We start from the raw sequence: 26,529 nt of genomic DNA, 5'->3' as shown, positions 1-26,529 counted from the left end.
TCATTCGTTGTGCCCTTTGGTCACAGACAGCGCCAATTGATACCATTACCCACACTAATGGACATTAAAATTGCTACACCACGAACATGACGTGCTACAAACGCGAAATGTAACCGAAAGGAAGAAGATGCTTTGATATGCAAATGATTAGCTTTTCAGAGCATTCACACAAGGTTGGCGCCGGTGGCGACGCCTACAGCGTGCTGACATGAGGAAAGTTTCCAACCGATTTCTCATACACAAATTGCAGTTGACCGACTTTGCCCGGTGAAACGTTGTTGTGATGCCTTGTGCAAGGAGGAGAAATGCGTACCAACACGTTTCCAACTTTGATAAAGGTCGGATTGTAGCCTATCGCGATTGCGGTTTATCATATCACGACATTGCTGCTCGCGTTGGTCGAGATCCAATGACTGTTAGCAGAATATGGAATCGGTGGGTTCAGGAGGGTAATATGGAACGCCGTGCTGGATCCCAACGGCCTCGTATCACTAGCAGTCGAGATGACAGGCATCTTATCCGCATGGCTGTAACGGATCGTGCAGCCACGTCTCGATCCATGAGTCAACAGATGGGGACGTCTGCAAGACAACAACCATCTGCACGAACAATGAGACGACGTTTCCAGCAGCATGGACTATCAGCTCGGAGACCATGGCTGCGGTTACCCTTGACGCTGTATCACAGACAGGAGCGCCTGCGATGGTGTACTCAACGACGAACCTGGGCTCACAAATGGCAAAACGTCATTTTTCGGATGAATCCAGGTTCTGCTTACAGCCTCATGATGGTCGCATCCGTATTTGCCGACATCGTGGTGAACGCACATTGGAAGCGTGTATTCGTCATCGCCATACTGGCATATCACCCGGCGTCATGGTATGGGGTGCCATTAGTTACACGTCTCGGTTACCTCACTTTCGCATTGACGGCACTGTGAACAGTGGACGTCACATTTCAGATGTGTTACGACCCGTGGCTCTACCCTTCATTCGATCCCTGCGAAACCCTACATTTCAGCAGGATAATGCACGATCGCATGTTGCAGGTCCTGTGCGGGGCTTTCTGGATACATAAAATGTTCGACTGCTGCCCTGGCCAGCACATTCTCCAGATCTCTCATCAATTGAAAACGTCTGGTCAATGGTGGCCCAGCAACTGGCTCGTCACAATACGCCAGTCACTACTGTTGATGAACTGTGGTATCGTGTTGAAGCTGCATGGGCAGCTGTACCTGTACACGCCATCCAAGCCCTGTTTGACTCAATGCCCAGGCGTATCAAGTCCGTTATTACGGCCAGAGGTGGTTGTTCTGGTTACTGATTTCTCAGGATCTATGCACCCAAATTGGGTAAAAATGTAATCACATGTCAGTTCTAGTACAATATATTTGTCCAATGAATACCCGTTTATCTGCATTTTTTCTTGGTGTAGCAATTTTAATGGCCAGTAGTGTACATTTGGGTCATCATGGTTAGCTGTGGACGGCAGTTTGAATAGGAACTGTTCGCGGAGCTTGCCAGATTTGTGGATTTTTTCCTTGAAGGCGGTGTTCATTTGCTATGGAAACAGATGGACTTTGTCTCTTCCAATGGTTATTCTTGGCCTACAAACAGCTTATAAGCCCGATATTGATTCTTCGGCTGCGGAGTTGGTCTACGGGGAGACATTGCGTCTTCCTGGCTAATTCGTCGACGCAGATACACTGCAAACTCCCTCGCAAGACCAGACGGATTTCTTACGTCGACTGCAGAACCACGTCGCGCGCATCCATCCTCCAAAGGATTCCGTCACGGGACGCCACTTTGTTACATGCATAAGGACCTAGATCTCTGCTCGCATGTCATGCTCCTCAACGACGGCGTAAAACCACCCTTACAATCTCTGCACACTGGCTCGTACCGTGTGTTACGGAGAAATTCGCAGACAATGGACACCACCGCCACAGCTGTCCAGCGGACAGCTCGCTGGAAAACTCAGCTGGAAAAGTCAGAATTCATCGCATATTCTTCATTTGCTTGAACAAATGAGAAGTCACAAAAATAAATAAAATAAAAATATCACATGGCGTATGATAATGGTGGCAGACACCATCATTGGGTTAGACTAAATAATTGGACCAGTGTAGCAGCAGCCCTTAACACCAGCATTGGTTCTTGCTCAGGGCTTGATAATTCTCCAGTTACACTAAGAGTTCATGGTTCAATGTTTGTTTTAACGTGGCTAGCAAATACCCTATTGAATATCCATTACTGGATCCTGTGACCGATTTTGCAGGCAATACTTGAAACTCCATAACACTCTGTTGTGCTGCATGGCGGGCAATGCGAAATCAACCAGGTCTCAGAAAACGAATGACAAATCTCTCTGTCGGAGTTTTCCATGGACGTGATCGACAGAGATACCTTAACCACCGTGTGACTTTAACCTGAAAGAAGTTGGTGGACCTAAGCGACCAAGCACATATTTTCCACACATAATAGCGAGGAGGGAACCCATGAAGCAAAAACACAATTTCAGTATAAGGAAGCACGAAACGACGGCGGGAGTGAAAGATATATACCCTCCCGAATTGTTTGACAAGTATGTACTATTAGCATACCCTAGTACAGTTTGTTGCTTTACACAAAGAATGACTTTTAGATTCTCATGTTTCTTACAGGCTGAGATATCCCGTAACACATTTGACGTCATAACTTCCGACGTGGCCACTTCTGGAGCCTGAAAATGACAGTTTTGCTCTTCAGCAGCATTACTGAAACTTTGGATCATTACATGGAGACACTCCATACGTAGTGCGGCCATTGCGGTGAAGTAGTGCGAGATTGTATGACTTAACTTTTCCAACATGTTCAGCATCTCCACATTAAGTGCACATCTTCATCTACATCTACATCTACAACTACATCCATACTCCGCAAGCCACCTGACGGTGTGTGGCGGAGGGTGCTTTGAGTACCTCTTTCGGTTCTCCCTTCTATTCCAGTTTCATATTGTTCGTGGAAAGAAAGATTGTCGGTATGCCTCTGTGTGGGGTCTAATCTCCCTGATTTTATCCTCATGGTCTCTTCGCGAGGTATACGTAGGAGGGAGGAATATACTGCTTGTCTCTCGGTGAAGGTATGTTCTCGAAACTTTGACAAAAGCCCGTACCGAGCTACAGAGCGTCTCTCCTGTAGAGTCTTCCACTGGAGTTTATCTATCATCTCTGTAACGCTTTCGCGATTACTAAATGATCCTGTAACGAAGTGCGCTGCTCTCCGTTGGATCTTCTCTATCTCTTCTATCAACCCTATCTGGTACGGATCCCACAGTGGTGAGCAATATCCAAGCAGTGGGCGAACAAGTGTACTGTAACCTACTACCTTTGTTTTCGGATTGCATTTCCTTAGGATTCTTCCAATGAATCTCAGTCTGGCATCTGCTTTACCGACGATCAACTTTATATGATCATTCCATTTTAAATCACTCCTAATGCGTACTCCCAGATAATTTATGGAATTAACTGCTTCCAGTTGCTGACCTGCTATATTGTAGCTAAATGATAAAGGATCTTTCTTTCTATGTATTCGCAGCACATTACACTTGTCTACATTGAGATTCAATTGCCATTCCCTGCACCATGAGTCAATTCGTTGCAGATCCTCCTGCATTTCAGTACAATTTTCCATTGTTACAACCTCTCGATATGCTACAGCATCATCGGCAAAAAGCCTCAGTGAATTTCCGATGTTATCCACAACGTCATTTATGTATGTTGTGAATAGCAACGGTCCTACGACACTCCCCTGCGGCACACCTGAAATCACTCTTACTTCGGAAGACTTCTCTCCATTGAGAATGACATGCTGCGTTCTGTTATCTAGGAACTCTTCAATCCAATCACGCAATTGGTCTCATAGTCCATATGCGCTTACTTTGTTCATCAGTGAGGGCTCTCTGAAAGTTCCTAGGTTGGAGAAAACTTTAAAATCCAGGTATGGGGAAGAGAGCATGCGGAAGTTCCTGTTCAAGGATCTGAAAAGCAGAATCAGTAGCAAGACAGCGGCTGTGAGCCAAGTTGGTGCTACGCAGAATGTTTTCTGTAACATACATGCCCTATTAATATCCAACATTCCGTCGACGAAGAGGCTCGGATTATAGGAGGATTGGGAACAAATTCAGAGGTGTCATTCTCAAGGAAGCATTCCAACATTTGCCGAAAGCGACGTGTGGAACTCCCAGAAAACCTAAATTTGGAAGACTGAGCGGACACTTAAATACCGCTCTCTGCAGCGTGAATACAGCCTCTCACTCACTCTACCATGAGGATCTCCCATTCCCCTTACATCAAATGGATCTGTTTACAGGAATTAAGTGTTGCAGGTCTTACCTTAGGTAGTTCATTAACGTTGGACTGAGGAAGATCAGAAGGAAACCGATGGCCGAACGCGCAGAAGGCTCAAAGATCTTGCGTCCCCACTGTCGGAACTCGTGGTCAGGGTTCCGCTGGCAGTTGCACTCTTGGCCGAAGGCGACGGAGGAGATGACGTCAGTGGTGAAGCGCGCTATCAGCTCCCTCACCTCCACCGACTCCCCGTGGTCCACCATCTTCCCCACCACGTCCGCCATCTCACGCCCGCAGTCTTGGATCGTCTGTCACAGAAATACGTACCACGTCACTACCAGCGTCCGTAGCGGAACAGCACGCTTCAGAGAACTAAAACAGCATAAGGTTATGAACATGTTTGCAAATCTTTTCATTCAAAAAATGTATCTTCAGTGTGCTGTTCACGTAGTTGAAATATAACAGAGTAGACACCTGCGCCGGCCGTGGTGGCCGAGCGGTTCTAGGCGCTACAGTCTGGAACCGTGCGATCGCTACGGCCGCAGGTTCGAATCCTGCCTCGGGCATGGATGTGTTTGATGTCCTTAGGTTAGTTAGGTTTAAGTAGTTCTAAGTTCTAGGGGACTGATGACCTCAGAAGTTAAGTCCCATAGTGCTCAGAGCCATTTTTTTAAAGACACCTGCATTCGCTTTGAGTGGGATGCTAATTGTAATATTTTGAATGAGGTTCTGAGTAGCTTGAACAGACAATCCAAGCAGGTGGCTCCTGGCCAACTCCTAAGTGTGATTTACTAGTGTGTCGCAGAATGCCAGCTAGACACGATGACAGAAAAGCTCGCAGCCAAGCTTTGGAAAATACTGGAGCATAACAACTGCAGGACAGCACGTTCCTGTGTGCAAATGGGGCGACATATTGCTATCCCTGTTGATCCATTGTGGACGTGGGACAGCCGCTGGTCAAACACTTAACAAAGAAATTCTCCAAGCTCTGCAGATTGAGATGTTGTTTTGTTTTATTTCCGCTAGCAGTTTCAGCAATTTAATTCGCCGTCTTCAGGCCCCATATGCACCTCTCAAAAATTATCGATATTAGCATGCTGGGGCCATCGGTTTCCGGTTGTCGTGAACTCTCAGCGGCTTCCTTCGAAGACTTGACTGACTCTAAGCTGCAGTCAAGTCTTCGAAGAGAGAATTTCTCAATTTGCACGGCTGTTACTAAATAAAGTTTTCCGCAATTCCTTCACGAAAGAAGACGAAGTAAATATTCCAAAATTCGAAACCAGAACAGCTGTTAGCATGAATGACATAAAAGTAAATATCTTAGGCGTTGCGAAACAAATCACTTATGAAAGGCAAGTCTTCCGGTCCACATGGTATACCAATGACGTTCCTTTCAGAGTATTCAGAGTATGCAGACACAATAGCGTCTTTCTTAGCAATCATACAACCGCTCACTTGACGAAAGGTCTGCTCCTAAAGACTGGAAAGTAGCACAGGTCACACCAATATTCAAGAAAGGAACTAGGAGTAACCCATTGAATTACAGGCCCATATCACTGACCTCAATTTTCAGTAGGGTTTTGGAGCATATACTGTAATCGAACATTAGGAATCACCTTGAAGAAAATGACTTATTGATACATAACCAACACGGATCCAGAAAATATCGTTCTTCTGGTCTTTATTCCCACGAAGTAATGAGTGCTGTCGACAAAAGATCTCAAATCTATTCCATATTCCTAGATTTCCAGAAGGCTTTTGATACCTTTCCTCACAAGCGACTATGAATCAAATTGCGTGCATATGGAGTATCGTCTCAGTTGCGTGACTGGATTCGTGATTTCCTCTCAGAGAGGTCACAGTTCGTATTGATAGACAGTAAATCATCGAGTAGAACACAAGTGATATCTGGCGTGCCGCAAGGTAGTGTCATAGGCCCTCTGCTGTTCCTGATCTACATAAATGGTCTAGGTGATAATCTGAGCAGCCCCCTTAGATTGTTTGCAGATGATGCTGTAATTTACCGTCTAGTAAAATCATCAGACGATCAATTCCAATTACAAAACGATCTAGAGAGAATTTCTGTATGGTGCGAAAAGTGGCAATTGGCACTAAACAAAGAAAAGTGCGAGGTTATCCACTGGGTACTAAAAGAAATCCGATAAATTTTGGGTATACGATAAATCGCACAAATCTAAGGGCTATCAATTCGAGCCGGCCGCTGTGGCCGAGCGGTTCTAGGTGCTTCGGTCCGGAACCGCGCTGCTGCTACGGTCGCGGGTTCGAATCCCGCCTCGGGCATGGATGTGTGTGATGTCCTTACGTTAGTTAGGTTTAAGTAGTTCTAAGTCTAGGGGACTGATGACCTCAGGTGGTAAGTCCCATAGTGCTTAGAGCCATTTGAACCATTTGTCAATACGACTAAATACCTAGGCTTTACAATTACGGGCAACTTAAATGGGAAAGACCACATACATAATATTGTGGGGAAGGCGAAACAAAGACTGCGCTTTGTTGGCAGAACACTTAGAAGAAGCGACAAACCTACAAAAGAGACAGCCTACATTACACTTGTCCGTCCTCTGCTGGAATAGTGCTGCGCGGTGTGGGATCCTAACCAGGTAGGATTGACGGAGGACACCGAAAAAGTGCAAAGAAGGGCAGCTTGTTTCGTCTTATCGCGCAATAGGGGTGAGAGTGTCACTGATATGATACGCGAGTTGGCCGCACGGGATTAGCCGAGCAGTCAGAGGCGCTGCAATCATGGACTGTACGGCTGGTCCCGGCGGAGGTTCGAGTCCTCCCTCGGGCATGGGTGTGTGTGTGTGTTTGTCCTTAGGATAACTTAGGTTAAGTAGTGTGTAAGGTTAGGGACTGATGACCTTAGCAGTTAAGTCCCATAAGATTTCACACACATTTCAACATTTGATATGCGAGTTGGGGTGGCAGTCACTGAAAAAAGGCGGTTTTCTTTGCGGCGAGATCTATTTACGAAATTTCAATCACCAACTTTCTCTTCCGAATGCGAAAATATTTTGTTGATACGCACCTACGTGGGGAGAAATGATCATCATAATAAAATAAGAGAAATCAGAGCTCGAACGGAAAGATTTAGGTGTCCCTTTTTCCCGCGCGCCATTCGAGAGTGTAATTGTAGAGTAGTATGAAAATGGTTCGATGAACCCTCTGCCAGGCACTTAAATGTGAATTGCAGAGTAACCTTGTAGATGTAGATGTAGATGTTTGGTGAATTTCTCTGAAAAAAAAAAAGCCGTTGCCATCGTTCGGACAGACTATGTTATGCCATTAACAGTGGCCGAAACGCTTAGCGTTCGCAGCAGGCAACAGCGAGTCTCAACACAAGAGGCGTACCAAGTATGACTGGGGTGTAATTCCCACCGCTCACCATTTCACACTTACCAACATTTAATGCACAGATAACATCATGGAGATATAACTAAGTTTATTTTCGTCAATTAACTAACAGTTCTTAACATTAAAAATGCGCGAATAAATATGTAATAGGTTAGTAACAATATAAAAGTTGTTGGTATAAGCCGGCCGATGTGACCGAGCGGTTCTAGGCACTTCAATCGGGAACCACGCAACCGCTACGGTCGCAGGTTCGAATCCTGCCTCGGGCATGGATGTGTGTGATGTCCTTAGGTTAGTTAGCTTTAAGTAGTTTTAAGTTCTAGGGGACTGACGACCTCACATGTTAAGTCCCATAGTGCTCAGAGCCATTTGAACCATTTTTGTTGGTATTATATTTCATGAAGCGTCATGCATTTTTAATACTTAGAGTTTGATGTGTTTTTAGTCAGTGTTGGAGTGCGAACTATTACACAGCTCTTTTTCATTAGCGTATGCCAACTGGATCACAGTTCTGAAAAATATTGTAATAATAAAGCTCATCACTGGGATGGTGTGACCATGCTAAGGAGAAGACGATAGCGGGGGCCAGTGGGAAGCAAACTACAACTATATGATTACTCTGCAATTCACACTTACGTGCCATTCGGAGTGTTCATCGAACCACCTCCACACTAGCTATTTCTCTACCTTTGCACTCTCGAACAGTGCGCGGGATTAACGAACACCAAAATACATCCATGCAAGCTCTGATTTCTCACATTTTATTACGACGATCATTTATCCCTATGTAGGTGGACGGCAACAAACTATTTTCGCATTCAGAAGAGAAGTTGGTGACTGAAATTTCGTGAAAAGATCTCGCCGCAACCAAAAACGCATTTGTTTTAATGACTGCCACCCCAACTCGCACATCATATCTGTGACCCTCTTTCCCTTATTCCCCGATAATACAAAGTGAACTGCGTTTCTTTAAACTTTTTAGAAAATGGTTCAAATGGCTCTGAGCACTATGGGATTTAACGTCTGTGGTCATCAGTCCCCTAGAACTTAGAACTACTTAAATCTAACTAACATAGGGACATCACACACATCCATGCCCGAGGCAGGATTCGAACCTGCGACCGTAGCGGTCACGCGTTCCAGACTGAAGCGCCTAGAACCGCACGGCCACACCGGCCGGCAAAACGTTTTAGATCCCCTCTGTCAGTTCTATTTGTTAAGTATCCCATACCGCGCAGCAGTACTCCTGAAGAGGTCGGACGAGCGTAGTGTAGGCACTCTCTTTAGCAGGTCTGTTACATCTTTTAAGCGTTCTGCCAATAAAATGAAGACTTCGGTTCGCCTGACTCACAATTTTATCTATGTGATGGTTCCAATTGAAGTTGTTCGTTTCTGTAATTCCTACGTATTTAGTAGAATTTACGGCCTTTAAGTTTGCGTGATTTATCGAGGAACCGAATTCCTTTCAGTACTCACCCGGATGGAATAACACTATTCATTATATAAAATCAATTACCACTTCTCGCACCACGCAGCCATCTTGTCTAAATTATTTTGCAGCTGTTTTTAATCTTATGGTGACTTTGCTAGACGGCATTATCTGCAAAAAACGCAAGAGGACTGCTCAGATTGTCTCCTACATCCTTAATATGGACTAGGAACAGCAGAGGGCTCATAACACTTCCTTGGGGAACACCAGATATCACTTCCGTTTTACTCGATGACCTTCCGGCAGTTTCTTCGGATCCTTTCTGATAGGAAATCAGACATTCAGTCGTACATCTGAGACGATACTGCAAATACATGTATTTGATTAGACGCCGCTTCTGAGGAACGGTATCAAAAGCCTTCCGAAAATCAAGAAATGTGGAATCAATTTAAGATCCCCTCATTACATCGTGTCGTGAAAGATAACTAGCTGTTTAGAGATAGCAGTGTTTGACAAGAAAGATAGTTCTATATGCCATTAGAGCGTTGCCTTAGACGTACGAGGCGTGTTTTTTTAAGTAAGTGCCATTTTGAAATTAAAAAAAGACGTGCTAAGATATCTCAATAATTTTATTTTTACATGAAAGCCTGTACCTTAATCTACGCACTGACGCCATTACTATCTGATTCTTCCTTGTTTACGTTGTGTACCGAGTGTTTGAGATGCCTCCGATAATCGTTGAGTCCCGCCGACTGTGAAGTACGGGCTGTTATAAGATTTATTAGTGCTGAAGGCCTAAAAGCGATTGATATTCATCGTGAGATCTGTGCAGTTTACGGAGAAAGCATTATGAGTGATGGAATGGTAAGAAAGTGGATGAGAGCATTTAAAGATGGCCGCACAAATGTGCATGATGAACAACGGAGTGGGCATCCTTCGGTCGTTAATGAAAGTTTGGAAGTGGACAATAAGGTGAGAGAAAACAGACACTTTACGATTTCCTCGTTGCGGGATGTCTTTCCTAATGTTTCTCGTAGTGTTTTGTATGGCATTGTGACCGAGCACTTGAATTACAGAAAATTGTGCGCACGTTGGGTACCGAAAATATTGACGGATGTGCACAAAATCAAACGTTTAGACACTGCATTGACTTTCCTTGAGCGGTACCACAACGACGGTGATGATTTATTAAGCCAAATTGCCACGGGCCATGAAACATGTGTGGCTTACGTCACACCAGAATCAAAGCAACAGTCCATGGAATGGCGGCATTCAGATTCACCCAGAATAGTGAAGTTTAAGCAAACAATTTCTGCCCGGAAAATCATGTGCACAGTTTTTTGGGACAGAAAAGGAGTATTGCTTGTGGAATTTCTGCTTCGCAATGAGACAATCAATGCAGCAGCTTACTGCGAGACATTGCACAATCTGCGCCGTTCAATTCAGAACAAAAGACGTGGCAAGTTGAGCAAGGGCATCGTTTTGCTGTAAGACAATGCCCGTCCGCATGTGGCGAACAGGCCAAAGATCTCATAATATCTTTTCGATCGGAAACTCTAGATCATCCTCCGTACAGCCCGATCTTGTGCCCAGTGATTGCCATCTGTTCCTGCACTTTAAGAAACACCTGGGCGGTCAGCGTCTTCAAGACGATGACGAAGTCAAAAGAGTGGTGATGCAGTGGTTAACAAGTCAGGTGGCAGACTTCTATGAGGAGGGTATTCAAAAACTGGTACAACGTTATGACAAGTGCCTCAATATTGACGGAAATTATGTAGAAAAGTAGATTAAGGTACAGGCTTTCACGTAAAAATAAAATTATTGAGATATCTTAGCACGTCTTTTTCTAGTTTCAAAACGGTACTTACTTAAAAAACACGCCTCGTAATTCATGAGGTTCGGACACAGTGTATGTTCTACAATCCCACTGAAAATAGACTTTAGGGATATGGGTCTGTAATTAGTGGGATTTCTCCTATATTCTTTCTTGGGTATTGGTGTGAACTATGAAACTTTTTAGTCCTTAGCTACGCATCTTCCATCGAGCGAGCGGTTTTATAGGATGGCTAAGTATAGAGCTATTCTATCAGCATACTCTGAAAGGAACGTAATCGGTGCACAATCTGGATCGGGAGACTTGCCTTTGTTAAGTGATTTAAGCTGCTTTCCCACTCCGAAGATATCCACTTCTCAGTTATTGATGATGTTATTTGTTCTTGATTCAAATTCTGGAATATTTACTTTGTCTTGTTGGTGAACTCCTCTTTAGTGGCACTGCTATCGGTAATGTTACTATTTGTATTGCGGAGTGAAGGTATTGATTATGGTTTGCCGCTGGTGTATCTTTCTTACGCATCACCCGAATGACTATGGATTTTTTTGTTTTGTTTTTGCAAGATATGGTTTTATTGTGAAAACTATTGAAAACATATCGCATTGAAGTCAGTGCAAAATTTCCAGCTTATATAAAACTTCACTAATTCTGAAGATTTTGCATTCTTTTAAATTTTTCATGTTTTTTGTCGTTGCTTCTGCTATATGTTGTGAGCTGTTTTGCGTACGATTGTGGTACAAATCTCTCAATTGCCGTCGATACTATTTCTCTGAATTTAACCCACATCTGACATATGCTTGTGTATTGCATATTGAACCAGGGACCTAGAAACGACAGAGAGGTTTCGTCCCGCCGTTGCCCTCCGTGGTTCACAACCCCACAGCAGGCCACAGCAGTCCAACCACACCAAAACCAGGGTTATTGTCCGGCTCGGTCCCCAGTGAACCTACGGGAACGTCTCATACCAGACAAGTGTACCTTAAATGTTTGCGTGGTAGGGTAATTATGGTGTACGTGTATGTGGAGACAGTGTTTGTGCAGCACTCGCCGACATAGTGTAACTGAGGTGGAATAAGGGGAACGAGCCCGCATTCGCCGAGCAGATGGAGAACCGCCTAAAAAGCACTCACAGGCTGGCCGGAACACCGTACCTCGACGCTAATCCGCCGGGAAGCAGTGCGTTAGACAGCGCGGCTCGCCGGGCGGACGATATATGCTTACATAGCTGGTTTGGAAGGAGATTGTTTCTTAGGAAGGCGTCAAGCGAATCTCCATTTTCGTTTTTAAACACATATATATTGTGCTTATTTATTGTAGGTTTGTATATTGTGATTTTCAGTCTCGCTACAACGACCTTGTGGTCACTAATCCCTGAGTCCGTAGTGATGCTCCCTATTTGTTCAGAATGTATTGTTGCGAAGAGGTCAGGTAAGTTATCGCAACCAAATTTACAAATCGAGAGGGCTCCTGAGCTAACTGTTCAAAACAATTTTCGGACAAAGCATTTAGTACAATATAGGACGATGATTTATTCCTACCACCGACTTCAAATATATGTTTTCGCCTACGCGTCGAGGGCAGACTGTAGTCACCACCAACATATTTGAAATGTGATTCAGGTTTTTTAAACTTTGGATCAACAGATCCGCCTGAGTTAGGGGTCAGTAAAAGAAACCAATTATTAATTTATCCCGGCAGACAAGTATAACCTCTACCCATACTAACTCACAGGAACTATCCGATTCAGTTCCTCTATAAAATAAAACACTGCTAACAGCAGCAAACACGCCACCAACAACTGTGTATTTAATCTATCCTTTCTGAACACAGTTAGGTCCTTTGTAAAAATATCGCTTGGACTTATCTCCTACTTTAGACAGCTTTCAGCACCTATAACGATTTGATCTTTCTTGCTTTCTATTCGTGCTTGGATCTCTGATTCTTTCCTAACACAGCTACGACGCTGTGCAAGTATAATATCGACGGTTCCTAGGTGTACCCTCGTCATCTGTTTGCCCTGCGCCCTTGGAGACTGGAGACTTTTTGTAGTGAGAAATGGTGGGGGGCTAGGCACTTACGGCTGCTTCTACTGATGGCAGACGAGAGTAGCCAATGGTGCAGACTCCAGGGTGTTGACGACTTAGTGTTTAGCGTCGAAAGGATGAGTTCTGTCTTCAAGACACAAGTAGTGAAGTTTGTGATTGATTCATTCACGGCAAATGGACATGTAGGCCTACTAGTCGATTTCTGGGACTTTTAATGAGCCCATCTTGGCTTATAATTTGTTAGAAAATGTGAACGTAGATGGGCTTTAAAGTTTTGTAGTGAAATGTATTGTCCGCAGCTCGTGGTCGTGCGGTAGCGTTCTCGCTCTCCGCGCCTGGGTTCCCGGGTTCGATTCCCGGCGGGGTCAGGGATTTTCTCTGCCTCGTGATGACTGGGTGTTGCGTGATGTCCTTAGGTTAGTTAGGTTTAAGTAGTTCTAAGTTCTAGGGGACTGATGACTATAGATGTTAAGTCCCATAGTGCTCAGACCCATTTTTGAAATGTGTTAATACTCTTTAGCAGTTTGAAGTACTAACCCTCTGTCGTGGAGATATTTTGAGTCAGCAATAAATTTGGCTACCAGTTAAAGTGTACTGAAATAACTAGTGCCACTAGTAGACTTGTATTTTTAAAGAATAAATCATTGAAACTCAAAGATATTCGTTGTGTCAGTTAGCTTGTTTGTTGTAAAAACACATTTCTTTAATGAAATCATAGTTAACAAATCTGCAAAGACATGATCAATTTGTAATCGTTTAAAAATTGAAATTGTTTTGCAGCTGTGTGCGACTGGTCACTACAGTCAAAATGTGATGGTGTTTTACGTTCGCGAGTTACTTGTGCTAAAACGGGATGGTAGCTAACAATGTGTCTTGAGAGTGTTCTGGTTTTTAAAGAACACACAAACAAGAAGATACACGCGATGTGGAAAAATATTAGCGCAAGTGAAAAGAAACATTTCAACTCAGAACCGAGATCGAAGAGGAACAAAATAGGTAAATAGTTCAACTGAAGACGTAGTCGGCAAAGATCATAGTGATCTAGATGATACAGTTGCAAATAATGTAACGTCGAACTACGGACAAGTATTTAAAAAATTATCCAGCAATCAATTCAATACATATTGTGAGCGCAAAATATTTTCCATGTTATAATCTTTTGAGAAACATATGATCAAAACTTTCTCTAGCGGAAAACAGAACAAAAATCACAAAAATGGTTCAAATGTCTCTGAGCACCATGCGACTTAATTACTGAGGTCATCAGTCGCCTAGAACTTAGAACTAATTAAACCTAACTAACCTAAGGACATCACACACATCCATGCCCGAGGCAGGATTCGAACCTGCGACCGTAGCGGTCGCTCGGCTCCAGACTGGAGCGCTTAGAAACGCACGGCCACTCCGGCCGGCTACAAAAATTACCACTTCATTCTCTAACACACAATAACAGCATTAGAAACAGTGTTCGTTAAAAGTTTTGTAAGGGATGTATTTTCAATTTCTTCATATTTGCCGTATAATTGTGTAGCTCCACCTTTATCTACCATTAAATTTCTTTTACCTGTATCGAGTTCATAGCTCATCGACTGCTTCTGACAAAACGCCGTTCGGCCAGCAATCCTGTAATTACGCTGTATTAAAACATATACCGATGTTGCACAATGTATATCTGTAATTGTAGCATGCCGTAAAGAGCTGCTCTGTAATTACAATCGATGTAGGGTGTCAAAACACAACGCTATATGCAGCTCTACGGAATACAGACTTTTTACGTGAGGGTCACATTATAACGTGTGACACTAATAACGATTGCACCATATTTAATTTTGATTTCAGTAATAGCCCGTTATGTTAGCAGTACTCGTATCCCCCTATAACCCAGACCAACCGTTATTTTATAAAGAAGAACTGCATGCAAAAGTAAGTGGCACTGTGTATTTATAATAAAATATCTGCATACCGAATTGACCTAATGCCGAAACTCACATTATACTAACATTTTAACGAGCTACTATGTTATTAGGACGTATATTTTGGCGCACAGCTCTGCTCAGCAGACTGTGTGCTGGTGCCCTGGGTCGCATTTCACTCCTAAACTCACAGTGATTTGGACTGACCGTTAAGACTTTGATGACAGCACACGAGTAGAATGGGACATTTGTGTGAGACTTTGAACCTTCTGAGAGGACCTAGCTGTGAGCGGACAGTAGGCGAGTTTTTGACGTAATTCCGCACTGGCGAGGTTCCATTTATATTCCGTTTACACCTTTGAAGCGCATAACGTAAATGAAGTTTCCAATGCCCATTGGAACACCAGTGAGCGCTAAAGCGAAACAGCTGTATACCAGCAAGAAAAGTAAGACGACTGAACGGTAAGGTTTTGAAAAGACCATATCCTAAGGCAGCGATAATCGATCCAGAACCTATAGGCTCCAAACAGTGCTCAAACAGGCTTTTATTGTCATCGACCGCTTTGCCAGCATTCTCTACATAAGGGAAAGTTTCCAAACTTCCAAGAACAGTTTTTGCAGAAAAGCTCTTTGACCTACATCAGAAAACAACAGCTGACGAGTCGCGCATCGACTCACCTTGAACATGCCCTTCAGTTTGCCGGATGTGAACGTAGGGCTTAACTTGATCCTCAGCTGGCGCCACTTCTTTCCTCCCAACGCAAAGAGATGTTTGTTCAGAGGTTCTTCGTCATCGATGAAAAGTCCTCTGTCGTGGAATGTCCCGAAATCCTTCACAAGGATGTGGCGAATCAGCTCAGGGTCACGGACAAGCAGAAGTGGGCGACGGAATCCGTAAAACCCAACATACCTCTCTCCTGAAATAAAAACATTAAAACAGAATAATTAGTGCTACGACATAAACTAACGGCACAGATCTATCAGACGTAATAATGCACACATGCCGCCACAGCTGCCCTACTGATTCTCGGTGTTAACTATATCTACAGCTGAGAATGGAATCACACAGCAGTCGGATTTTTGTAATTTTTTGCATTTATCGTACGTCAAGTTCAGAACTCAAATATACCTCTTCGAAAGCAGTTCACTGCAAATTAAAAAAATTATCGAGAAAATCGACTTTGACATTTTCCGAACACGTTTGCTACAATGAAATAAGGTAGGTATTTTACGACTAGTAGCGTGGGTGGTCAGTGGATAAAGTGTTCTCTCGCTGTGTGAGAGACCTGGGTTCGATTCCACACTGAGCAAGTTTTAAACACAGTTACATGTTCCTGCACTGAAGAATACACAAGGTGGGCAAGTCTGGTAATTGTTGGTAGAGCACTTGCCCGCGAAAGGCAAGGGTCCCGAGTTCGAGTCTCGGTCGGGCACACAGTTTTAATCTGCCAGGAAGTTTCATATCAGCGCACACTCCGCTGCAGAGTGGAAATCTCATTCTGGAAACATCCCCCAGGCTGTGGCTAAGCCATGTCTCCGCAATATCCTTTCTTTCAGGAGTGCTAGTTCTGCAAGGTTCGCAGGAGAGCTTCTGTAAAGTTTGGAAGGTAGGAGACGAGGTACTGGCAGAAGTAAAGCTGTGAGTACCGGGCGTGGGTCGTGCTTCGGTAGCTCAGTTGGTAGAGCACTTGCCCGCGAAAGGCAAGGGTCCCGAGTTCGAGTCTCGGTCGGGCACACAGTTTTAATCTGCCAGGAAGTTTCATATCAGCGCACACTCCGCTGCAGAGTGAAAATCTCATTCTGGAAACATCCCCCAGGCTGTGGCTAAGCCATGTCTCCGCAATATCCTTTCTTTCAGGAGTGCTAGTTCTGCAAGGTTCGCAGGAGAGCTTCTGTAAAGTTTGGAAGGTAGGAGACGAGGTACTGGCAGAAGTAAAGCTGTGAGTACCGGGCGTGGGTCGTGCTTCGGTAGCTCAGTTGGTAGAGCACTTGCCCGCGAAAGGCAAGGGTCCCGAGTTCGAGTCTCGGTCGGGCACACAGTTTTAATCCGCCAGGAAGTTTCATATCAGCGCACACTCCGCTGCAGAGTGAAAATCTCATTCTGGAAACATCCCCCAGGCTGTGGCTAAGCCATGTCTCCGCAATATCCTTTCTTTCAGGAGTGCTAGTTCTGCAAGGTTCGCAGGAGAGCTTCTGTAAAGTTTGGAAGGTAGGAGACGAGGTACTGGCAGAAGTAAAGCTGTGAGTACCGGGCGTGGGTCGTGCTTCGGTAGCTCAGTTGGTAGAGCACTTGCCCGCGAAAGGCAAGGGTCCCGAGTTCGAGTCTCGGTCGGGCACACAGTTTTAATCTGCCAGGAAGTTTCATATCAGCGCACACTCCGCTGCAGAGTGAAAATCTCATTCTGGAAACATCCCCCAGGCTGTGGCTAAGCCATGTCTCCGCAATATCCTTTCTTTCAGGAGTGCTAGTTCTGCAAGGTTCGCAGGAGAGCTTCTGTAAAGTTTGGAAGGTAGGAGACGAGGTACTGGCAGAAGTAAAGCTGTGAGTACCGGGCGTGGGTCGTGCTTCGGTAGCTCAGTTGGTAGAGCACTTGCCCGCGAAAGGCAAGGGTCCCGAGTTCGAGTCTCGGTCGGGCACACAGTTTTAATCTGCCAGGAAGTTTCATATCAGCGCACACTCCGCTGCAGAGTGAAAATCTCATTCTGGAAACATCCCCCAGGCTGTGGCTAAGCCATGTCTCCGCAATATCCTTTCTTTCAGGAGTGCTAGTTCTGCAAGGTTCGCAGGAGAGCTTCTGTAAAGTTTGGAAGGTAGGAGACGAGGTACTGGCAGAAGTAAAGCTGTGAGTACCGGGCGTGGGTCGTGCTTCGGTAGCTCAGTTGGTAGAGCACTTGCCCGCGAAAGGCAAGGGTCCCGAGTTCGAGTCTCGGTCGGGCACACAGTTTTAATCTGCCAGGAAGTTTCATATCAGCGCACACTCCGCTGCAGAGTGAAAATCTCATTCTGGAAACATCCCCCAGGCTGTGGCTAAGCCATGTCTCCGCAATATCCTTTCTTTCAGGAGTGCTAGTTCTGCAAGGTTCGCAGGAGAGCTTCTGTAAAGTTTGGAAGGTAGGAGACGAGGTACTGGCAGAAGTAAAGCTGTGAGTACCGGGCGTGGGTCGTGCTTCGGTAGCTCAGTTGGTAGAGCACTTGCCCGCGAAAGGCAAGGGTCCCGAGTTCGAGTCTCGGTCGGGCACACAGTTTTAATCTGCCAGGAAGTTTCATATCAGCGCACACTCCGCTGCAGAGTGAAAATCTCATTCTGGAAACATCCCCCAGGCTGTGGCTAAGCCATGTCTCCGCAATATCCTTTCTTTCAGGAGTGCTAGTTCTGCAAGGTTCGCAGGAGAGCTTCTGTAAAGTTTGGAAGGTAGGAGACGAGGTACTGGCAGAAGTAAAGCTGTGAGTACCGGGCGTGGGTCGTGCTTCGGTAGCTCAGTTGGTAGAGCACTTGCCCGCGAAAGGCAAGGGTCCCGAGTTCGAGTCTCGGTCGGGCACACAGTTTTAATCTGCCAGGAAGTTTCATATCAGCGCACACTCCGCTGCAGAGTGAAAATCTCATTCTGGAAACATCCCCCAGGCTGTGGCTAAGCCATGTCTCCGCAATATCCTTTCTTTCAGGAGTGCTAGTTCTGCAAGGTTCGCAGGAGAGCTTCTGTAAAGTTTGGAAGGTAGGAGACGAGGTACTGGCAGAAGTAAAGCTGTGAGTACCGGGCGTGGGTCGTGCTTCGGTAGCTCAGTTGGTAGAGCACTTGCCCGCGAAAGGCAAGGGTCCCGAGTTCGAGTCTCGGTCGGGCACACAGTTTTAATCTGCCAGGAAGTTTCATATCAGCGCACACTCCGCTGCAGAGTGAAAATCTCATTCTGGAAACATCCCCCAGGCTGTGGCTAAGCCATGTCTCCGCAATATCCTTTCTTTCAGGAGTGCTAGTTCTGCAAGGTTCGCAGGAGAGCTTCTGTAAAGTTTGGAAGGTAGGAGACGAGGTACTGGCAGAAGTAAAGCTGTGAGTACCGGGCGTGGGTCGTGCTTCGGTAGCTCAGTTGGTAGAGCACTTGCCCGCGAAAGGCAAGGGTCCCGAGTTCGAGTCTCGGTCGGGCACACAGTTTTAATCTGCCAGGAAGTTTCATATCAGCGCACACTCCGCTGCAGAGTGAAAATCTCATTCTGGAAACATCCCCCAGGCTGTGGCTAAGCCATGTCTCCGCAATATCCTTTCTTTCAGGAGTGCTAGTTCTGCAAGGTTCGCAGGAGAGCTTCTGTAAAGTTTGGAAGGTAGGAGACGAGGTACTGGCAGAAGTAAAGCTGTGAGTACCGGGCGTGGGTCGTGCTTCGGTAGCTCAGTTGGTAGAGCACTTGCCCGCGAAAGGCAAGGGTCCCGAGTTCGAGTCTCGGTCGGGCACACAGTTTTAATCTGCCAGGAAGTTTCATATCAGCGCACACTCCACTGCAGAGTGAAAATCTCATTCTGGAAACATCCCCCAGGCTGTGGCTAAGCCATGTCTCCGCAATATCCTTTCTTTCAGGAGTGCTAGTTCTGCAAGGTTCGCAGGAGAGCTTCTGTAAAGTTTGGAAGGTAGGAGACGAGGTACTGGCAGAAGTAAAGCTGTGAGTACCGGGCGTGGGTCGTGCTTCGGTAGCTCAGTTGGTAGAGCACTTGCCCGCGAAAGGCAAGGGTCCCGAGTTCGAGTCTCGGTCGGGCACACAGTTTTAATCTGCCAGGAAGTTTCATATCAGCGCACACTCCGCTGCAGAGTGAAAATATCATTCTGGAAACATCCCCCAGGCTGTGGCTAAGCCATGTCTCCGCAATATCCTTTCTTTCAGGAGTGCTAGTTCTGCAAGGTTCGCAGGAGAGCTTCTGTAAAGTTTGGAAGGTAGGAGACGAGGTACTGGCAGAAGTAAAGCTGTGAGTACCGGGCGTGGGTCGTGCTTCGGTAGCTCAGTTGGTAGAGCACTTGCCCGCGAAAGGCAAGGGTCCCGAGTTCGAGTCTCGGTCGGGCACACAGTTTTAATCTGCCAGGAAGTTTCATATCAGCGCACACTCCGCTGCAGAGTGAAAATCTCATTCTGGAAACATCCCCCAGGCTGTGGCTAAGCCATGTCTCCGCAATATCCTTTCTTTCAGGAGTGCTAGTTCTGCAAGGTTCGCAGGAGAGCTTCTGTAAAGTTTGGAAGGTAGGAGACGAGGTACTGGCAGAAGTAAAGCTGTGAGTACCGGGCGTGGGTCGTGCTTCGGTAGCTCAGTTGGTAGAGCACTTGCCCGCGAAAGGCAAGGGTCCCGAGTTCGAGTCTCGGTCGGGCACACAGTTTTAATCTGCCAGGAAGTTTCATATCAGCGCACACTCCGCTGCAGAGTGAAAATCTCATTCTGGAAACATCCCCCAGGCTGTGGCTAAGCCATGTCTCCGCAATATCCTTTCTTTCAGGAGTGCTAGTTCTGCAAGGTTCGCAGGAGAGCTTCTGTAAAGTTTGGAAGGTAGGAGACGAGGTACTGGCAGAAGTAAAGCTGTGAGTACCGGGCGTGGGTCGTGCTTCGGTAGCTCAGTTGGTAGAGCACTTGCCCGCGAAAGGCAAGGGTCCCGAGTTCGAGTCTCGGTCGGGCACACAGTTTTAATCTGCCAGGAAGTTTCATATCAGCGCACACTCCGCTGCAGAGTGAAAATCTCATTCTGGAAACATCCCCCAGGCTGTGGCTAAGCCATGTCTCCGCAATATCCTTTCTTTCAGGAGTGCTAGTTCTGCAAGGTTCGCAGGAGAGCTTCTGTAAAGTTTGGAAGGTAGGAGACGAGGTACTGGCAGAAGTAAAGCTGTGAGTACCGGGCGTGGGTCGTGCTTCGGTAGCTCAGTTGGTAGAGCACTTGCCCGCGAAAGGCAAGGGTCCCGAGTTCGAGTCTCGGTCGGGCACACAGTTTTAATCTGCCAGGAAGTTTCATATCAGCGCACACTCCGCTGCAGAGTGAAAATCTCATTCTGGAAACATCCCCCAGGCTGTGGCTAAGCCATGTCTCCGCAATATCCTTTCTTTCAGGAGTGCTAGTTCTGCAAGGTTCGCAGGAGAGCTTCTGTAAAGTTTGGAAGGTAGGAGACGAGGTACTGGCAGAAGTAAAGCTGTGAGTACCGGGCGTGGGTCGTGCTTCGGTAGCTCAGTTGGTAGAGCACTTGCCCGCGAAAGGCAAGGGTCCCGAGTTCGAGTCTCGGTCGGGCACACAGTTTTAATCTGCCAGGAAGTTTCATATCAGCGCACACTCCGCTGCAGAGTGAAAATCTCATTCTGGAAACATCCCCCAGGCTGTGGCTAAGCCATGTCTCCGCAATATCCTTTCTTTCAGGAGTGCTAGTTCTGCAAGGTTCGCAGGAGAGCTTCTGTAAAGTTTGGAAGGTAGGAGACGAGGTACTGGCAGAAGTAAAGCTGTGAGTACCGGGCGTGGGTCGTGCTTCGGTAGCTCAGTTGGTAGAGCACTTGCCCGCGAAAGGCAAGGGTCCCGAGTTCGAGTCTCGGTCGGGCACACAGTTTTAATCTGCCAGGAAGTTTCATATCAGCGCACACTCCACTGCAGAGTGAAAATCTCATTCTGGAAACATCCCCCAGGCTGTGGCTAAGCCATGTCTCCGCAATATCCTTTCTTTCAGGAGTGCTAGTTCTGCAAGGTTCGCAGGAGAGCTTCTGTAAAGTTTGGAAGGTAGGAGACGAGGTACTGGCAGAAGTAAAGCTGTGAGTACCGGGCGTGGGTCGTGCTTCGGTAGCTCAGTTGGTAGAGCACTTGCCCGCGAAAGGCAAGGGTCCCGAGTTCGAGTCTCGGTCGGGCACACAGTTTTAATCTGCCAGGAAGTTTCATATCAGCGCACACTCCGCTGCAGAGTGAAAATATCATTCTGGAAACATCCCCCCAGGCTGTGGCTAAGCCATGTCTCCGCAATATCCTTTCTTTCAGGAGTGCTAGTTCTGCAAGGTTCGCAGGAGAGCTTCTGTAAAGTTTGGAAGGTAGGAAACGAGGTACTGGCAGAAGTAAAGCTGTGAGTACCGGGCGTGGGTCGTGCTTCGGTAGCTCAGTTGGTAGAGCACTTGCCCGCGAAAGGCAAGGGTCCCGAGTTCGAGTCTCGGTCGGGCACACAGTTTTAATCTGCCAGGAAGTTTCATATCAGCGCACACTCCGCTGCAGAGTGAAAATCTCATTCTGGAAACATCCCCCAGGCTGTGGCTAAGCCATGTCTCCGCAATATCCTTTCTTTCAGGAGTGCTAGTTCTGCAAGGTTCGCAGGAGAGCTTCTGTAAAGTTTGGAAGGTAGGAGACGAGGTACTGGCAGAAGTAAAGCTGTGAGTACCGGGCGTGGGTCGTGCTTCGGTAGCTCAGTTGGTAGAGCACTTGCCCGCGAAAGGCAAGGGTCCCGAGTTCGAATCTCGGTCGGGCACACAGTTTTAATCTGCCAGGAAGTTTCATATCAGCGCACACTCCGCTGCAGAGTGAAAATCTCATTCTGGAAACATCCCCCAGGCTGTGGCTAAGCCATGTCTCCGCAATATCCTTTCTTTCAGGAGTGCTAGTTCTGCAAGGTTCGCAGGAGAGCTTCTGTAAAGTTTGGAAGGTAGGAGACGAGGTACTGGCAGAAGTAAAGCTGTGAGTACCGGGCGTGGGTCGTGCTTCGGTAGCTCAGTTGGTAGAGCACTTGCCCGCGAAAGGCAAGGGTCCCGAGTTCGAGTCTCGGTCGGGCACACAGTTTTAATCTGCCAGGAAGTTTCATATCAGCGCACACTCCGCTGCAGAGTGAAAATCTCATTCTGGAAACATCCCCCAGGCTGTGGCTAAGCCATGTCTCCGCAATATCCTTTCTTTCAGGAGTGCTAGTTCTGCAAGGTTCGCAGGAGAGCTTCTGTAAAGTTTGGAAGGTAGGAGACGAGGTACTGGCAGAAGTAAAGCTGTGAGTACCGGGCGTGGGTCGTGCTTCGGTAGCTCAGTTGGTAGAGCACTTGCCCGCGAAAGGCAAGGGTCCCGAGTTCGAGTCTCGGTCGGGCACACAGTTTTAATCTGCCAGGAAGTTTCATATCAGCGCACACTCCGCTGCAGAGTGAAAATCTCATTCTGGAAACATCCCCCAGGCTGTGGCTAAGCCATGTCTCCGCAATATCCTTTCTTTCAGGAGTGCTAGTTCTGCAAGGTTCGCAGGAGAGCTTCTGTAAAGTTTGGAAGGTAGGAGACGAGGTACTGGCAGAAGTAAAGCTGTGAGTACCGGGCGTGGGTCGTGCTTCGGTAGCTCAGTTGGTAGAGCACTTGCCCGCGAAAGGCAAGGGTCCCGAGTTCGAGTCTCGGTCGGGCACACAGTTTTAATCTGCCAGGAAGTTTCATATCAGCGCACACTCCGCTGCAGAGTGAAAATCTCATTCTGGAAACATCCCCCAGGCTGTGGCTAAGCCATGTCTCCGCAATATCCTTTCTTTCAGGAGTGCTAGTTCTGCAAGGTTCGCAGGAGAGCTTCTGTAAAGTTTGGAAGGTAGGAGACGAGGTACTGGCAGAAGTAAAGCTGTGAGTACCGGGCGTGGGTCGTGCTTCAGTAGCTCAGTTGGTAGAGCACTTGCCCACGAAAGGCAAGGGTCCCGAGTTCGAGTCTCGGTCGGGCACACAGTTTTAATCTGCCAGGAAGTTTCATATCAGCGCACACTCCGCTGCAGAGTGAAAATCTCATTCTGGAAACATCCCCCAGGCTGTGGCTAAGCCATGTCTCCGCAATATCCTTTCTTTCAGGAGTGCTAGTTCTGCAAGGTTCGCAGGAGAGCTTCTGTAAAGTTTGGAAGGTAGGAGACGAGGTACTGGCAGAAGTAAAGCTGTGAGTACCGGGCGTGGGTCGTGCTTCGGTAGCTCAGTTGGTAGAGCACTTGCCCGCGAAAGGCAAGGGTCCCGAGTTCGAGTCTCGGTCGGGCACACAGTTTTAATCTGCCAGGAAGTTTCATATCAGCGCACACTCCGCTGCAGAGTGAAAATCTCATTCTGGAAACATCCCCCAGGCTGTGGCTAAGCCATGTCTCCGCAATATCCTTTCTTTCAGGAGTGCTAGTTCTGCAAGGTTCGCAGGAGAGCTTCTGTAAAGTTTGGAAGGTAGGAGACGAGGTACTGGCAGAAGTAAAGCTGTGAGTACCGGGCGTGGGTCGTGCTTCGGTAGCTCAGTTGGTAGAGCACTTGCCCGCGAAAGGCAAGGGTCCCGAGTTCGAGTCTCGGTCGGGCACACAGTTTTAATCTGCCAGGAAGTTTCATATCAGCGCACACTCCGCTGCAGAGTGAAAATCTCATTCTGGAAACATCCCCCAGGCTGTGGCTAAGCCATGTCTCCGCAATATCCTTTCTTTCAGGAGTGCTAGTTCTGCAAGGTTCGCAGGAGAGCTTCTGTAAAGTTTGGAAGGTAGGAGACGAGGTACTGGCAGAAGTAAAGCTGTGAGTACCGGGCGTGGGTCGTGCTTCGGTAGCTCAGTTGGTAGAGCACTTGCCCGCGAAAGGCAAGGGTCCCGAGTTCGAGTCTCGGTCGGGCACACAGTTTTAATCTGCCAGGAAGTTTCATATCAGCGCACACTCCGCTGCAGAGTGAAAATCTCATTCTGGAAACATCCCCCAGGCTGTGGCTAAGCCATGTCTCCGCAATATCCTTTCTTTCAGGAGTGCTAGTTCTGCAAGGTTCGCAGGAGAGCTTCTGTAAAGTTTGGAAGGTAGGAGACGAGGTACTGGCAGAAGTAAAGCTGTGAGTACCGGGCGTGGGTCGTGCTTCGGTAGCTCAGTTGGTAGAGCACTTGCCCGCGAAAGGCAAGGGTCCCGAGTTCGAGTCTCGGTCGGGCACACAGTTTTAATCTGCCAGGAAGTTTCATATCAGCGCACACTCCGCTGCAGAGTGAAAATCTCATTCTGGAAACATCCCCCAGGCTGTGGCTAAGCCATGTCTCCGCAATATCCTTTCTTTCAGGAGTGCTAGTTCTGCAAGGTTCGCAGGAGAGCTTCTGTAAAGTTTGGAAGGTAGGAGACGAGGTACTGGCAGAAGTAAAGCTGTGAGTACCGGGCGTGGGTCGTGCTTCGGTAGCTCAGTTGGTAGAGCACTTGCCCGCGAAAGGCAAGGGTCCCGAGTTCGAGTCTCGGTCGGGCACACAGTTTTAATCTGCCAGGAAGTTTCAAGTCTGGTAATTCTTAATTCGAGGCTCGTTTGGGTCATTACCTTTTTTCCATTTAGCTCGAATACCTTTGTCTTTCAAATAGAGTATTCATCTAATATGTGCTCGTATCTAATAGTCATTTTTATGAAAAATACACATATTCTTGTTTCTAATTGTATATTATATACATATATATGAACTACTGACAGCCTTGGGAGAGCCAGTCCTGACAAAACTCTACCATCTGGTGAGCAAGATGTATGAGACACGCGAAATACCCTCAGACTTCAAGAAGAATATAATAATTCCAATCCCAAAGAAATCAGGTGTTGACAGATGTGAAAATTACCGAACTATCAGTATAATAAGTCACGGCTGCAAAATACTAACGCGAATTCTTTACAGACGAATGGAAAAACTAGTAGAAGCCGACCTCGGGGAAGATCAGTTTGGATTCCGTAGAAATATTGGAACACGTGAGGCAATACTGACCCTACGACTTATCTTGGAAGCTAGATTAAGGAAAGGCAAACCTACGTTTCTAGCATTTGTAGACTTAGAGAAAGCTTTTGACAATGTTGACTGGAATACTCTCTTTCAGATTCTGAAGGTGGCAGGGGTAAAATACAGGGAACGAAAGGCTATTTACAATTTGTACAGAAACCAAATGGCAGTTATAAGAGTTGAGGGGCATGAAAGGGAAGCAGTGGTTGGGAAGGGAGTGAGACAGGGTTGTAGCCTCTCCCCGATGTTATTTAATCTGTATATTGAGCAAGCAGTGAAGGAAACAAAAGAAAATTCGGAGTAGGTATTAAAATCCATGGAGAAGAAATAAAAACCTTTAGGTTCGCCGATGACATTGTAATTCTGTCAGAGACAGTAAAGGACTTGGAAGAACAGTTGAACGGAATGGATAGCGTCTTGAAAGGGGGATATAAGATGAACATCAACAAAAGCAAAACGAGGATAATGGAATGTAGTCAAATTAAGTCGGGAGATGCTGAGGGTATTAGATTAGGAAATGAGACACTTAAAGTAGTAAAGGAGTTTTGTTATTTGGGGAGCAAAATAAGTGATGATGGTCGAAGTAGAGAGGATATAAAATGTAGACTGGCAATGGCAAGGAAAGCGTTTCTGAAGAAGAGAAATTTGTTAACATCGAGTATAGATTTAAGTGTCAGGAAGTCGTTTCTGAAAGTATTTGTATGGAGTGTAGCCACGTATGGAAGTGAAACATGGATGATAAATAGTTTGGACAAGAAGAGAATAGAAGCTTTCGAAATGTGGTGCTACAGAAGAATGCTGACGATTAGACGGGTAGATCACATAACTAATGAGGAGGTATTGAATAGGGTTGGGGAGAAGAGAAGTTTGTGGCACAACTTGACTAGAAGAAGGGATCGATTTGTAGGACATGTTCTGAGGCATCAAGGGAT

General features: G+C 46.5%; 1 protein-coding gene across 2 annotated transcripts in view; it reads right to left on the bottom strand.

Moving 5' to 3' along the window:
- LOC126262817 (cytochrome P450 6k1-like) overlaps positions 1–26,529 on the bottom strand; it is a 197,334-nt gene that overhangs the window by 27,395 nt on the left and 143,410 nt on the right. For both annotated transcript variants that reach the window (XM_049959663.1, XM_049959662.1), the window contains 2 exons: positions 15,602–15,840; positions 4,373–4,635 (listed from right to left, as the gene is read on the bottom strand). In XM_049959663.1, coding sequence (XP_049815620.1) covers positions 4,373–4,635; positions 15,602–15,840 — 502 coding nt within the window. The remainder of the gene's footprint in view (positions 1–4,372; positions 4,636–15,601; positions 15,841–26,529) is intronic.

This window comes from Schistocerca nitens, chromosome 6, assembly GCF_023898315.1.
Source record: "Schistocerca nitens isolate TAMUIC-IGC-003100 chromosome 6, iqSchNite1.1, whole genome shotgun sequence".
In the NCBI taxonomy this organism is placed as follows: domain Eukaryota; kingdom Metazoa; phylum Arthropoda; class Insecta; order Orthoptera; family Acrididae; genus Schistocerca; species Schistocerca nitens.
The sequence above is the reverse complement of the archived record's forward strand: the minus strand, read 5'-3'. Positions and strand labels throughout refer to the sequence as shown.